Source organism: Pyxicephalus adspersus, chromosome 10, assembly GCF_032062135.1.
Source record: "Pyxicephalus adspersus chromosome 10, UCB_Pads_2.0, whole genome shotgun sequence".
In the NCBI taxonomy this organism is placed as follows: domain Eukaryota; kingdom Metazoa; phylum Chordata; class Amphibia; order Anura; family Pyxicephalidae; genus Pyxicephalus; species Pyxicephalus adspersus.
In genome coordinates, this window is record NC_092867.1 from 42,412,898 (window position 1) to 42,426,726 (window position 13,829).

A 13,829-nucleotide genomic window follows, 5' to 3' on the forward strand; every position below is an offset into this window, starting at 1 on the left:
TTACAGATTAAGGCGCTATACTGGAATAACTATTACTTAAAAATGGCATGGTGTGTTCATTCTTCTATTCTAAATTAACCAAAAATGTCATTCCACCACATGGAAAAATTGAGTACACCCCAACATTTACTCCTAAATTAGAATCTAACTTTCCAGATTTGGTTTCCATTTTAGGCAATACCAGCTTCTGAGGCCAAGGGTGCACTTTCTTCTACTATAGTACACCACAACTCATATTTTGTGTTGTGTCAACTACTAAAATTTTCATTTTTTAATAGTGAGTACATCATGTTTATCTTTAGGTATTGTGTAAACGAAAATCTAAGGTTTGCTTGTTTAGATATGTTGGGAAAGTTAAGCAATTTTATTGGGTATACATATATTCCCTCCACATACATGTAGATCTTTTTCTTTGATCATAAAGGGAGTCATTTCAAAGCTAATGAAGAACTACGTGTCCCAGTAATAATGTCCCAGTTATAAAAAAGGCAGCAATTAAAGTAATGTAAGGAAAAATGGATGCTATTATTACTAATCGTTTTTTCTAAAATGTTAGTTCCACACCTTTCATGATCATCCATGTACTCAGATTTACTAAGCCAAAACAAATATAAAGATTAAAAGTCCTGGTTTCATTTACAATTTCTTATTAAGGCTGGAGACAGCAAGCCTATTATCATTTTCGGAAGGTCAGAAATGGCAGCCTCCATAGCTTGTCAGTACAGGTTTTCATTTATCTAAATATTGTAGTTTCAAAACACAGTTTTTTTTCTCCCTCTGAAGATAATCTGACAGGATCCATCATAGAAATAATGGCTTCAGTCTGGAGCTGGTGTACAACCGAATGTAAATGCTACCATGAGAGAAAAAAAGGTTAAAACCTCTGCTAGGACAACAAATATATTGTAATATACTCCATTCAGAAATTGTTGTAAACTCTTGCAGGGACATTTTTTCAATAAAAAAGTAGTCCACACCTAAATAATGTTAGGTTTAAAGGGGCATCAACATATGTTTCCATCATTAGCATGAATGCAAAATGTAATGGTTATTGCCAGTAAAACTAGAATATATTTTATGCAAAATAGGAATTCCTAGCAGAGGGGTACTTTAGGTACCAAAACTAGTAAGCCTACTGGTTCCAATAGTGGAAATTCAGTCTATAGTTTGTGTATATCGGATCTATCTGATAATTCAAAATTTATAAAGAAAAGAAACAAAAGGGAAAAAATGTACCACTTTTTTAGTCTTAACACCAACAGTAAACTCAACTTTTACACTTTAGTTCACTTTTTGCATGTTTTGTGCTGCATTATCACACATTGCATTGCCTATTCATTTTTTTAAAAGGCACTCGTTTCATGTCAAGACAGTGGGCCTGATTTATTAAAGCTCTCCAAGGAGTTAAGGTTTGCTGGATCACTCAGCTTCACCAATGAAAGTTTATTCTCTCCAATCTTGGAGAGTTTTAATAAATCAGGCCCAATGTACCAACTTAATTGTTTAGCCTGACACTGTAAGTTAACACTTGTTTCATTCAATGCACATGTTTCAATGCTCTGAGAGGCAGATATTTTGACAATGTATGCTTGTTAGGCTATCACTGAATATGAATCCAAACAAGCGGTAAGGCCCTATGTTTGTGTTCCTAATGTTCACTGCTTTGCTGTGGGATAATGAATTCCATTCTTCTTGTATTTCAGGAGTTGCAGGTAAATGCCGCTACGTTTACTATGGGAAACACTCAGAAGGCAACAGATTCATTCGGGATGACCAGTTGTGACCAACTTCCTGAGCGTTATTTACAAGAAAAGTGATATTTTTTTCTATTCCTTTTTGCGCACACTTACATAAGTGCCTAAAGAAATTATGAATCAAATGGAATTCCACACATATCTGTTGTGGCTGGGGCACCAACACACTATTGGCTAATATGTTCAGCTTGTGCTTGTGTTGACAGAAAATAAAAACACTTTTTACAAGAGAATTTGTTCTTTTCCTCCGAATATGGAAAATTTAGAGTTCGTTTCATATGGGTACAGCCATCTGCAAAAATGCCAATGTGATTAAATCTATGTCAGAGCACAGGTTTACCATTTTAACCAAACATAAACACATTTGAGTCAGCTTTGTTCTTTTTATTGGTAATCTTTTAATGAAAAAGCAAGTTGTGTTGTCACTTAACCCATACAGTGTTTAACACAAATACAGTCCTATGACATACACTCTTTTCTCTTTTTTGAATTTTGTGGCTGTCAGAATCAGGCACGCTTTGTGCAGGAAAACTAAAATGAGCTTTGACAGGTTTGCTTGAAGTGTTTGCTGCCCACTACAGTGACTGGCAGCTGCAATGCTGGACTGGTCATGGAAGGAAAGAGTGGACATTCAAGACAGAAAAAAAATAGCATTCCAATTTTTTTAACCAAACAAGATATGGAATATATTTTAGATTACAGCTCCATACATAAGGTCAATGTTAAGTAAATTTAAACTTAACAGGAAAATTTCTGTTCAAAATTGCATGAAATGTTTGTGATTTTTAAAAAAAAATAGTTTTTTATCTTTTAAAATCTGCATTTAATAACAAAAAATTCTGCTGATTGCGCTGGTGAACATGTTCTCCTGGAGGAGGGGGTCTACAGGTGGCAGAGCCAACACAAATTTTGCATGGATTGTCTATAAGGAACAATGATGAGCAACCTACACTGGAGGGAATGCAAATAAAGTGAAAGTGGCAGGAAGAATGCAAGAAGAGATTAGCAGCACTAAAATGAATAAAGAAAAAAAGGTGAAAAAAAGTGTGTTGTAAAGAAACTGCATGACAAAACGTTTATAACGCACATGTGTCAACTAAATGTCATCAATTTAGGGTTCAGATCTACATTAATCTTTTTTTATTTAATATCTAGTATTTATCTAGCGTCGAAATATTATTCACAAAGTCTATAGTCATGTCACTTGCTTACCTCAAAGGGGCTCACAGCATAGTTGTATATATCATTACCATCTTTTGTTTGGTAGTATAACATAGTATTATCCTTTTAGATGTATTATTATTATGAAGGTCTTTGCCTGTTTTTACCAGTGAAAGCTTTTCTTTTACTAGCTGAATACATGCTTGTGATTGGGAGAAGAAAGCCAATGTGTTGGTCAGATGAGAAATCAGTATGATGTTGCATACTAACCCATTTTCCCCAAGAAGAGGAGATCAGCTATCTATACGTATTGTAAGTAGTATGTAGGTAAATGTGAATTAATTTACTAAAATCTGATATAAAGATCAGCAGCTCTCATTAAAATTATTTTTGGGGATCTTGCCATAAAGGTCCTTGTTCAGGTGCCTTTTGTTTCAGGTGACAACACTCTTGGCTCTCTTTCACCTGCTCTGCCAATAATGAACATGTCTATGTCGTCAATGCATAATGCACAGGTATGTTCCTCTGTTGCAACTACAAGGACACTTACCTTGAGAAATGATGTAACAGTTACTAGAATATACACATGAAAGCAGAATGTGGCTGCAAATGAGGCTGCAGGAGATCAGTAACACCAAGATGCAACAAAAAACAAATTAAAAAAATAATGTAAACATTTAATTAGGAAATTTTAAAAAGTGCCAGTTTATGATACAGAATGCTTTAGAAAATAGAATGCATTTAGGTTACACTTTACATTTACTAATGCAAGCTGAAGTAATACTGTGCACATTGTAATTGTGTTTTACATTGTAACATTTATTAGTGTGGGCATTACCCTGACATATTGCTGGTGGTAAGTGAATGATCAAAGCTTGAGGAACACAAGTTTGGAGTATATCATTTCATGACAGTGTTAAAATAAGGAGACTTTTTGGAAAAATTGGCCTGTCCAAACGTGGAAGAGATTTCTGGGTAATTGACATTGTTTCATAGCAGGTCTTTCAGCAAAGGTTGTTTCCTTTAAATTGACATTGTACAGGGCAATTTTCCATCTTGTAAAACTGCAACATTACTGTAGCTAACATTACAGCTGTGAGAACAGAGGAACCAACTAAATGTCTGTGTCCCTTATTAATTATGAGCAGAACTTTAGTAATGCATTTACACAAATCCTAATAATGATATCCATGATAGTCAATAAACTAGCATCCAGAAAAAGTAAAGGCGCATTTATTAAATCTCAGATTGTGGTATTCACAATATTTTGGTGATAATTATTGCCATTTTTAAAATAAACACATTTATCAATGGTCATTTTGCTTAAATATATCACTTTTTTATTTATTTATTTTTACAATTTTCCTCATTTTGGCCATACTTCTTATAATCTCACATTAAAACATGTCACTACATGTATCATTCCTCTTCTGGAATTATAAATACATTTGCTTTTTTTGTAGTTCCCTTTAAAAGTAGAGGATGCTATATGTTACAATGGGGATCCGTGGTGTTTGTTTCAAACACCTTCTAAAAGTGGGGAGCAGAAAAAGTGAAACACAAATTGTGTTCCCCACTTCTATAAAATGTGGCTTCATAGTGACTATAACTGCACAGATCTTATCTTTCAGGTTCACATGAAATTTTTTTGAACCAAAAAAGTACAAGTCTAAGGCAGAAGCTTTAAACCATGCAAATTCAAGGTGACCTTTGTAATCCCCCCTGGCGGTGTTATCATTTGTCCCAATTCATATCACTGTCACTTTTGCTAGACAGATTGGTCTGTCTGTTCAAGAGGATAAATACATATATAAAATCATATGGAATTAAAAATAATTTATGCACCTAGGACTAATATTACATTCATGAGCCACCTATAATCAGCAAAGTACAATATGTTTTACCATAGGGACTCTTTACACCTTATTTCAAGTTTTCTCCAAACAAATTTTAACTATACAGTACTGACATTTTTATATTTGCTCAAAGGAATTGTCTTTGGTTTGGCTGCAACATTAAAAAAAGATCAACTTGTGTTGTTCTGAAATAGCTTGTTTTTCTCACTTATCTTTTTCCTTGGTCATGCAAAAGCATAAATATTGCCAAGCAGAAGCTTGTCTCATTGCGTGTTCATTGGTATGTTCCCAGTCATACCTTATAGGGCAAAACTGTGGCCATAGAGGAGACCGAGATGAGAGTTCAGTTTGTCAGGATGATGGTGATTTCTTGTGAAACTAACATGACTGGGACTTACTTTGCCCACAGAAATATACGCTCTTTGAGAGCTTGTGAAAAGGCTGATCCCGCAGTTCTGGTCACACTGTCAGGGAGATTAAGGGAGGACAAAGAATATGTTTAAAAGGCTCAACCATCCCATGTCACCCAGGCTGCTAACCCTTTACATAACCAACTTTTCAGCAAACAGGAATATTGCTGTCATACAACCACCACTTCCAGGTATGTTTCCCAGTAACCAAGCTATTGCATTACTTAACTGTCGCATCTGTCACAGGGTAGATTTCAAAAGCTTATGGAAGCTGTCATTATGTCCCATCAACATCAAATACTGGGGTCTTCCTGTATGCTCTAGTACAATTCTGATATGCACATTGAATATAATTTGTTTTTAGTGTAGATAAACATATTTAGAACTGTTGTGAGACATAAAAAAAACTAAAATAGCTTAGGACAAACTCTTAATATAGAGTTTACATGTTATACATAGGATTTAATAACTTGTTCAACAACTAAAACTAGCCTTTTAGTGTTTACACCCAATGACAGGACGGAAAATAGAGATCACCAGGTGAAAAACTATAAAAAGAGTCGATCACTGTGCTGACACGGACAGTGATCTCAACAATGCTGGGAAAAAAGTGATAAATGGGTACCACTAACCTCTAATAAACCTTAATATAGAGACTACATTTTATTCTGTTATACATAGGAAACAACAATGTATCTCAGTAAGTAATACTGTCTCCAGGGGTGAACATAGGTAGAAGGAAATGTGCTGCTACATAAGGGCCCCGGATCCTCCTCGGCCAACAGGGGTCTCTACAGGAGCCCAACATCAGTTCAGCAGGTAGGCTTTAAGCCAATTCTGCACAAGGACCCCCAGTTGGCTGCGTCTGCAACTGACTTATCCCAAACCTTGGCCTATTGTGATGCTTAGCTCAAGAAACTATAGCTTCTAAAAGGAAATCAACCAAAAAATGATATCTTGAGAAAATGTTCGGGCTGAATTGTTCAATTATATTTTTCATTCAGTATTGAGATCTTTGTAGTTGAAGTCTTAGATCTACCTTTGTTCGATTTTCTGTTTGGTTTACATTGAAGCATCCAACAGGATGACACTAAGAAAAGATGGAGAACTTGAGCAGGAAGATTTGGTTGCCATATTCTTTAGGATATATGTAAAAAGGCAGTCAGTGCTAGGCTCCTCCTCCATTTAGATGGAGGTTAAATGATTCTCTTTTGAAGGTTATTGAAATTGACCAATCCATCTCAATGGAATTACGTAATTTTTCTTCTCCTGCTTAAGTTCATGAAGCCCATAAGGCCATTATCGGGTAAACTTATCACCCATGAGGCGCGCAAAAAATGTGAGAGAAGCCGCAGACTTACATCACAGAGGTCGAACTAAGTGCAGCCATCAAGTCTTTCCTACGGGGAAGACCCCAGGGTCCAATGACTTTTCCTTAAAATATTATAAACAGGAACCCATTTCCTTGCCCAATGTAGATGTGTAGCTATACACGAAAGTGTTGTCTATGCGCCTCCAGAAGAAATGTTCAACTGGATTATGACCCTATACATGCACAAGTATGTGTGAATGCCACACCTTCCTTTCCCCTGCACAATTGTACTAGGCAGGGGTGCCCTTTGTCAACCCTGCTCTTTGCCATTTCGCTTGAACCTTTCCTGAACACTTTAACATGCCTGAATGCCAATGTGCGGGGTATAAAAGTCGGTTTGACAGAACACAAATTGGCAGCTTATGCCGATGATAAACTGTTTTTAGTACAGCAGCCTAGAATTCCTGACTTATTAGCAGAACTCACAAAATTTGGCCAACTAATCTAATTTTTGGCCATCCATCTAATTTTAAAATTATTCTTTCAAAGTCAGAAATCTTAAATATTATTGTACCACAATCTGTTGCTCTGGTGCTAAAATCTAGTTCCCCATTCACTTGGAAACCTGGAGCCCTCACAAACTGAGATTACAGCCTCTGTGACGGGACTTTATATAGCAAATTATGTACCTTTATTAAACGCAATTAGGAAGGATATCTAGAGGTGGAAGCAGTTACGTCTTTCCTGAGTGGGGAGAGTTAACCTTTTGAAAATGAATATCCTCTCTAGGGTACTATTTATTTTTCAGATGCTCCCCATACAGATTCTGCTCTTGTTTTGAAATGCCCTAATAGTTTGGCCGCTTCGTTTATTTGGTATCCTTTGAGGGTTAGAATCTCTCTGAAAATGCTCCACCGCCCTAAGTCTGATGGGGGTTTGGGGCTACCAGATTATAAGCAGTACTATTCTTCCACCCACTTAAATAGGGTGCTAAATTGGAAATATGATGGCTCCTCTAAGTGCTGGCTCAAGACGTGGATCCTAATTAGGGATAGGCCCCAATACCTTGAAATACTAAGCCAAGACTAGAGCCACTAGTTCTCATCCCGGTGCAATGACTATGCTCTTCTGTAGGCAATGCCTCTGAATGACATTTGACATATATTGTTCTTGTTCCCTTATTTTCATGCAGGTTGAGTCCCGCTCTGCGGTTATTAATGTTGCTACTACAGACAGATGTTTACTAAATTGTGTTATTCCTTTGCGGTTGCATTCTAAGTTTTAAATGTATTACTGCTTGGAAATTTTTTATTCTTTCTATTTGTTGGGTTTGGCATATACTCTTACTTACCTATTCTTTGTTCCCCTATGTACTCCCCCTCCCTCCCATATGAGCAATATTTTTTTTTTATATAATTATATGAGCAATTTCCTTTGGTTTGTGGATTGTCATGTATATCAGGAATTCTATTCTCAATCTCAGGACTGCAGATGTTTGTGCTATTATGGACCTTCACTCTCAGCACCATTTGTTATTGCGTTACTGCTTTAATATGTAAATGTGAATTGACATTATTAAGGTCTGCTGTTTGTATTTTGTAATGCGAAATTGAGTACTGGAAATTCTATACACTGTCACAGATCAACAGCACAGCTGATCTGGTACTTGTGGTTCACCAGACATATGTCAGATCAGCAGCAGTTGGTTTCCTTACCTTGCTTCTAGCTGCTCTGTCCAGGCTCTGGAGTTGGAGGCGTCGCCGAATCTTTCCAGCTGATTTATCTGCACCTGCTCATACAGTCCCCGTCCAGCCTGCCTGTTAGCCTCACTATATAAGCTGTGTTCAGACTGACACTCCTTGCCTTTGCAATAGGTGCGTTTACCTGAGGCTCCAGCTTGTGTCTAAGTGCTGATTCCCTGTTTCTGACTCTGGCTTGTTCTGACTTTGATTATTCGTCGCCTGCCTTGACCTGGTCCTGTTCTGGTTTTCGAGATTGTCTAGCGTCTTAGCGAGATTGTCTAGTAGTCTTAGTTCTACACTTTAGTTCTATCTGCAGTCAGCTGCTGTCTGCTGCGGGCGGCGCCCAAGATGCGGCCCTCAAACACACCCGTGCAAAGTCCATCACTCCTTGTGGGGTGCTCTGGCGAATACCGGGCGGTTCCTTTGACTCTGCGCCTCAGCTCATACCTCCGCCCAGAGGGTCCACTTCCCAACAGTTGTGGCAGATCCATGACAGTTTGCAAAGGCCATGGATCCCGCTGACATTCCTCTGCCAAGCACCCTGCAAGCCTTGGTGCAACGAATTAAACATCAGGAGGCCCAGAATGGTTGCACAGTTTTGGTTTGTAGTGGATAGTTTTTCCAAGATGGCTTATTTTATTCCATTGAAAAGGCTTCCCTCAGCTCTAGCTTTGGCTAAAATCTTCACCCAGGAAGTGTTCCGCCTCCATGGTCTTACCTCCAGCATATTCTCAGATCGAGGAGTTCAATTCACATCTCGTTTTTGGAGGGCCCTATGTCATCTGTTAGAGATTCAGATGGACTTCTCTTCTGCCTACCATCCACAGTCCAATGGTCAGACTGAAAGAGTCATTCAGTGCCTGGAACAATTTCTCCGTCTCTATGCATCAGTCAGGCAGGACAATTGGAGTGCATTATTTCCTTGGGCTGAGTTTGCTCATAATAGCCCTGTCAGCGAATCCACATGTTTCTGCCCTTCCTATGGGTGTCACCCCAGAGTACCTCCTCCCATTCCTTCTGGTTCAGAGGTTCCAGCCGCTACAGAAGTCAGAGCCAGCTTCCACAGCCTAGGAGGATGCTCGGAGGGTATTGCATAAATCCTCTCTTCGCTACAAGAAGTGGGCAGATAAAAAGAGGAGGTCTGCCCCTAGATTTGCACCTGGAGATAAGGTCTGGTTGTCTACTAAGTACATACGTCTGCGGGTTACCTATACAGTGCACCTGCCCTTCAGTCTTCGTATTCCCAACTCGTTTCATGTGTCTCTCCCGAAGCCGCTCATTCTCAACCTTTATTCCCGCAAATTCCCCCCTCCTGCTCCTGTCCAGGTGGATTCTGAGAAAGAGTTTGAAGTAGAGTCCATCATTGATTCTAGACTTCTCCGTGGCAAGCTGCAATATCTGGTCCATTGGAGAGGCTATGGTCCAGAAGAATGATCTTGGGTATCTCACATAGATCTTCACATCTCTCTGCTGGTGAAGGACTTTCATAGGCGGTTTCCCAAGAAACCGGAGGGGCCCTAAAAGAGGGGGTTACTGTCACAGAGCAGCAGCACAGCTGATCTGGTACTTGTGGTTCACCAGACATATGTCAGATCAGCAGCAGTTGGTTCCCTTACCTTGTTTCTAGCTGCTCTGTCCAGACTCTGGAGTTAAAGGCGTCGCCGAACCTTTCCAGCTGATTAATCTGCAACTGCTCATACAGTCCCCACCCAGTCTGCTTGTTAGGCTCACTATATAATCTGTGTTCAGACTGACACTCCTTGCCTTTGCAATAGGTGCGTTTACCTGAGGCTCCAGCTTGTGTCTATTTCCGAGTGCTGATTTCCTGTTTCTGACTCTGGCTTGTTCTGACTGTTTGCTGTCTGCCCTGACCCGTTCCTGTTCTGGTTTTCTGAGGGCCTTGCGGGTTGCTCTGGCAAATGCCGGGCGGTTCCTTAGACTCTGCGCCTCAGCTCATACCTCTGTCAAATGTATAGATTGCACAGAGGGTCCATTTCCCCACAGTTGTGGCAGATCCATGACATATACCTGTTCCACTGTTTTCCTTGCTGTTAATTTTTTTTCTCAATAAAAACCTTTAATATAAAAAAGGCAGTCAGTGATCCACCCCACTGGCATAAATGCCATAGCAAAAGTGCATTTCAGTGTTACATTGTAGTGATATTTAAAAGAATAACACTGGGGAACGCATTTTTTTGTTGAGTTAGATCTTACACTTGTTTTTTTTTACTAATTTTTGGTTGGTGAATCCAGAAATGACCCCCAGTTTTTTGCTATCACATCCAGTTTTTACGATACAGGGTACCCTTCATTTTTTGTCAAAAAACATACAAATTTTACATAGAATGAAAAAATATTGAAAAAACTTGAATGTACTGTTTATTTAAAGTTCTTTTGTTCACACAAATAATTTATTGTTACTCCGGCATTTTTTTTTTACAGTAAAACATTTGAAAATTAATCAGGTAGGCGGTTAAGGTAAAAATTTATGCTTATAGCTTTTCCTGGAGTGTTCAGTGTTAGGACAATCCCACCAGATGCTCCAACAATAGTCAGTCATCATATGTACATCCCATCTACCCTGATACCGTCCTTCCATGACCTTCAAATCTTGGTGGAATTGTTCACCTTGCTCATCACTGATTGCACCAAGGTTTTCCAGGAAGTTAAAAAGATGGCTATGCAGAAAATGCACCTTGATGCTCATATTCCAACCAAACATTTTGTAGCTCTCCATGAGTTTCTGGACAATTTCTGTGTAATCATTTGCTTGTGTGTTTCCAAGTAAGTCCTTGACAATGGCTTTGAATGATAACCAAGCATTCTTTTCGACTTCTGACATTGTCCTGATGAAATGTTCATCTTTGATGAGCTGCCGTATCTGTGGACCATCAATCACACTTTCCTTTATTCTTTTAAATGACAGGCTAGGAAATGCCAAAATTAGGTACTTGAAACAGTCTCCTTTAGCTTGAAAAGCTTTAACAGATTGCTTCATCGGACCCATTTTCATGTGCAGAGGTGAGAATAGAATATAGTATTCTTTCTAGTATTCTTTCTTTCTCAACAAGTGGCTCATGTAGAATGTTTGAATCACCTGGTTATAAGGCAGATCTTGGAGGCCAATTGGTTTCCACCCAATGTCTCCCACGAGCTCTGCTGTCCCACATGCACAGATAACAGGGATACTTGGTGTATCCATGTTGCTGACTAAGAAGGAAGCATACCATTTTAAGGTCAACACAGATGACCCAATTGTGTTGGTGATATTGCAACAACTTAATGACTCTCTTTATGTCTGCATATTCTTCACAAAGAAATTGAATGGCCATTAGGGACTGACCCAAATATATTGCCATTGTGAAGGAGGACACACTTTAAGCTTTGCTTTGAGCTATCGATGAATAGTCGCCATTCAGTTGAGGTATAAATCAAAATTCCCTATTCGTCCATTAAACCAGGTATGTTATGGCAACACACAAAGCCACAGTGAGTTCTTAAGTACTGCAGAAATGCAATTTCCCTGGTTTGAAAGTATGATACCTTTGTTTCATTTTTAAGTAAGTTTTTCTCACGCACTCTTGATGCTAGAAGTTCTGAAGCCTTCGTCGATAGTCCCAAAACATTGGCCAATCAAATTGGCTTCAAATTCAAATTGTTCATCATTGTTGTCACCTAGTTCATCACCATAATCATGGTCTTCAAGAGAGGGTAGTTTAACGAAAACCGACACTGGGATTTCATCTGAATGAGCCACTGGTCGTCTAGCTAATGGTAGACCAGGATACATTTATTTTTCTTTTTTTTTCTTGTTATATCCTGAGGTTTTCACTATACAAAAGTAACAGTCACTGAAATGATCTTCTGGCTCTCGCCAAACCACAAGTATACCAAATGGCATCTTATCACCCTTATGTTCCCTTTGTCCACATCTATAAACCCTTGACACACTGTTTGCACACCTTATGAGGGGCCCAAGACTTATCTTGATCACCAAGTTTAACTTTGAAATATGCCTAATAGGCTTGCTCTACAAATGTGCTGATGTTCGCCCTTTGACTGGGAATTGTGAAACTGCCACAGATATAACAGGGTTGTTTAGGAACTTACGATGAGAAACAGCAGAGCCAGACATGATCTGAAAGAAAGGAAATACATGTGTAAGTGGAAAAATACATTTTGCTTATTCACTACGAAGAGCAGTGCAAAACCTCTGACCACACTATCCTGCGTGTAAATGAATAGCGTATACAAATCCACGCTACAGTAATCGCATTAATATAAGCGGTAGAGAAAAAACCTGACATGATAGAAGAAAACTAACTGCACTTTCAGAAACAGCATACCTACTTTAGTGTAAATAAGCTTAAAAATTGAAGTCAACAAAAAATTTGTTCAAAATTGTTTCCCAGTGTAATCAGAACTTGTTTTGCACCACTGAGTTCGACTATCTGCAACTTTCATGTATTGATTTATAACATAGTCGGGCTATGTTAAATTTAGGATGCCAAACAATGATTAATATATAAACTACCTAAGTTGTCATAAGGGGTCGTTCTTCTTTCTCTTTTTAATTTACATAACACAAATAGGCTTGGCAACCACAATGAATGTGAGATAGAAACCAAAATCTTTTCGATTCTCACTTTTTTCCACCACCACTGTGTTCAGTCATGATCTGATTTGCACAATTTTTTTATAATTATTGTGATTATATGAGGTCTTAGCTAATTAACACAGTAACATAATGCAAAAAATAGACTTGCAAATAAGTTCTACATATACAATGTTTGTACAACTATTTAATGGTGGCGTTGCCATGTATACATGGCTTGGTATACTTTTTCAATGACAGCTTTCAGTGACATGCTGGTAGTTTGAGAATGAAAATGATCATTTTTCATTTTACCAATTTATATTGTGCTGCCAGTTTAGATCTGCTTTAATTGCTCCTTTTTGTAGAATTGGAAGAACAGCCCCACAAATAATGTTACTGTGTAGACTTTTTAACCTCTACAAATGTTGTCTTCCAAATATCCACAACAATCCTGAAGAACCCCCAGTGTGCTCTATATGCCAAATCATTCCAGTTTGATGAGAACATGGAAATTGTAGGGTCTTCTGTGCATGGCACTGTAAGCATCAATTTTCAAAGCACTGAATCCTAAAAGGTCATCTATAGCCTGCTGTTTATAGCAATTCTTCCTATGACTTGTTTATTTCTAAGCCTTCTTTCCCCCTCCCTTACTGAAAATAAATAAATCACTGTCTTTTTCCTTTAATTTTTTTCTTGTTCTTCTTAAGGTCGGAAGCGATTGACTAGTACGTGGGTCCAGACCTGACAAAAACCATTGGCTAGAGGACTGACATGTTTTGATAAAACTGCACTTGACAGGCAAAGGGGTGGGAGGATGAAATGGGCAGCAGTGCCCCTGCCCGTCATAAAATGCCAGCCCCCCCCCCCTTCTCATGTTCTCCTGTGCCCTGTAAGTGTATCCTGATTGGGGAGGGTGGCAGTGGGAAGATTTCTGTGTTATTCTGAGTGTGAAGGGGGGACAGTATGGATAGAGCAGATATTTAAGTTTGTGACATGT

At 38.6% G+C, this 13,829-nt stretch overlaps 1 protein-coding gene across 2 annotated transcripts in view; it reads left to right on the plus strand.

Moving 5' to 3' along the window:
- LRMDA (leucine rich melanocyte differentiation associated) overlaps window positions 1-1,987 on the plus strand; it is a 414,646-nt gene extending 412,659 nt beyond the window's left edge. For both annotated transcript variants that reach the window (XM_072424927.1, XM_072424928.1), the window contains one exon: window positions 1,704-1,987. In XM_072424927.1, coding sequence (XP_072281028.1) covers window positions 1,704-1,783 — 80 coding nt within the window. In that variant the 3' untranslated portion in view covers window positions 1,784-1,987. The remainder of the gene's footprint in view (window positions 1-1,703) is intronic.
- Window positions 1,988-13,829: the final 11,842 nt, after the last annotated feature.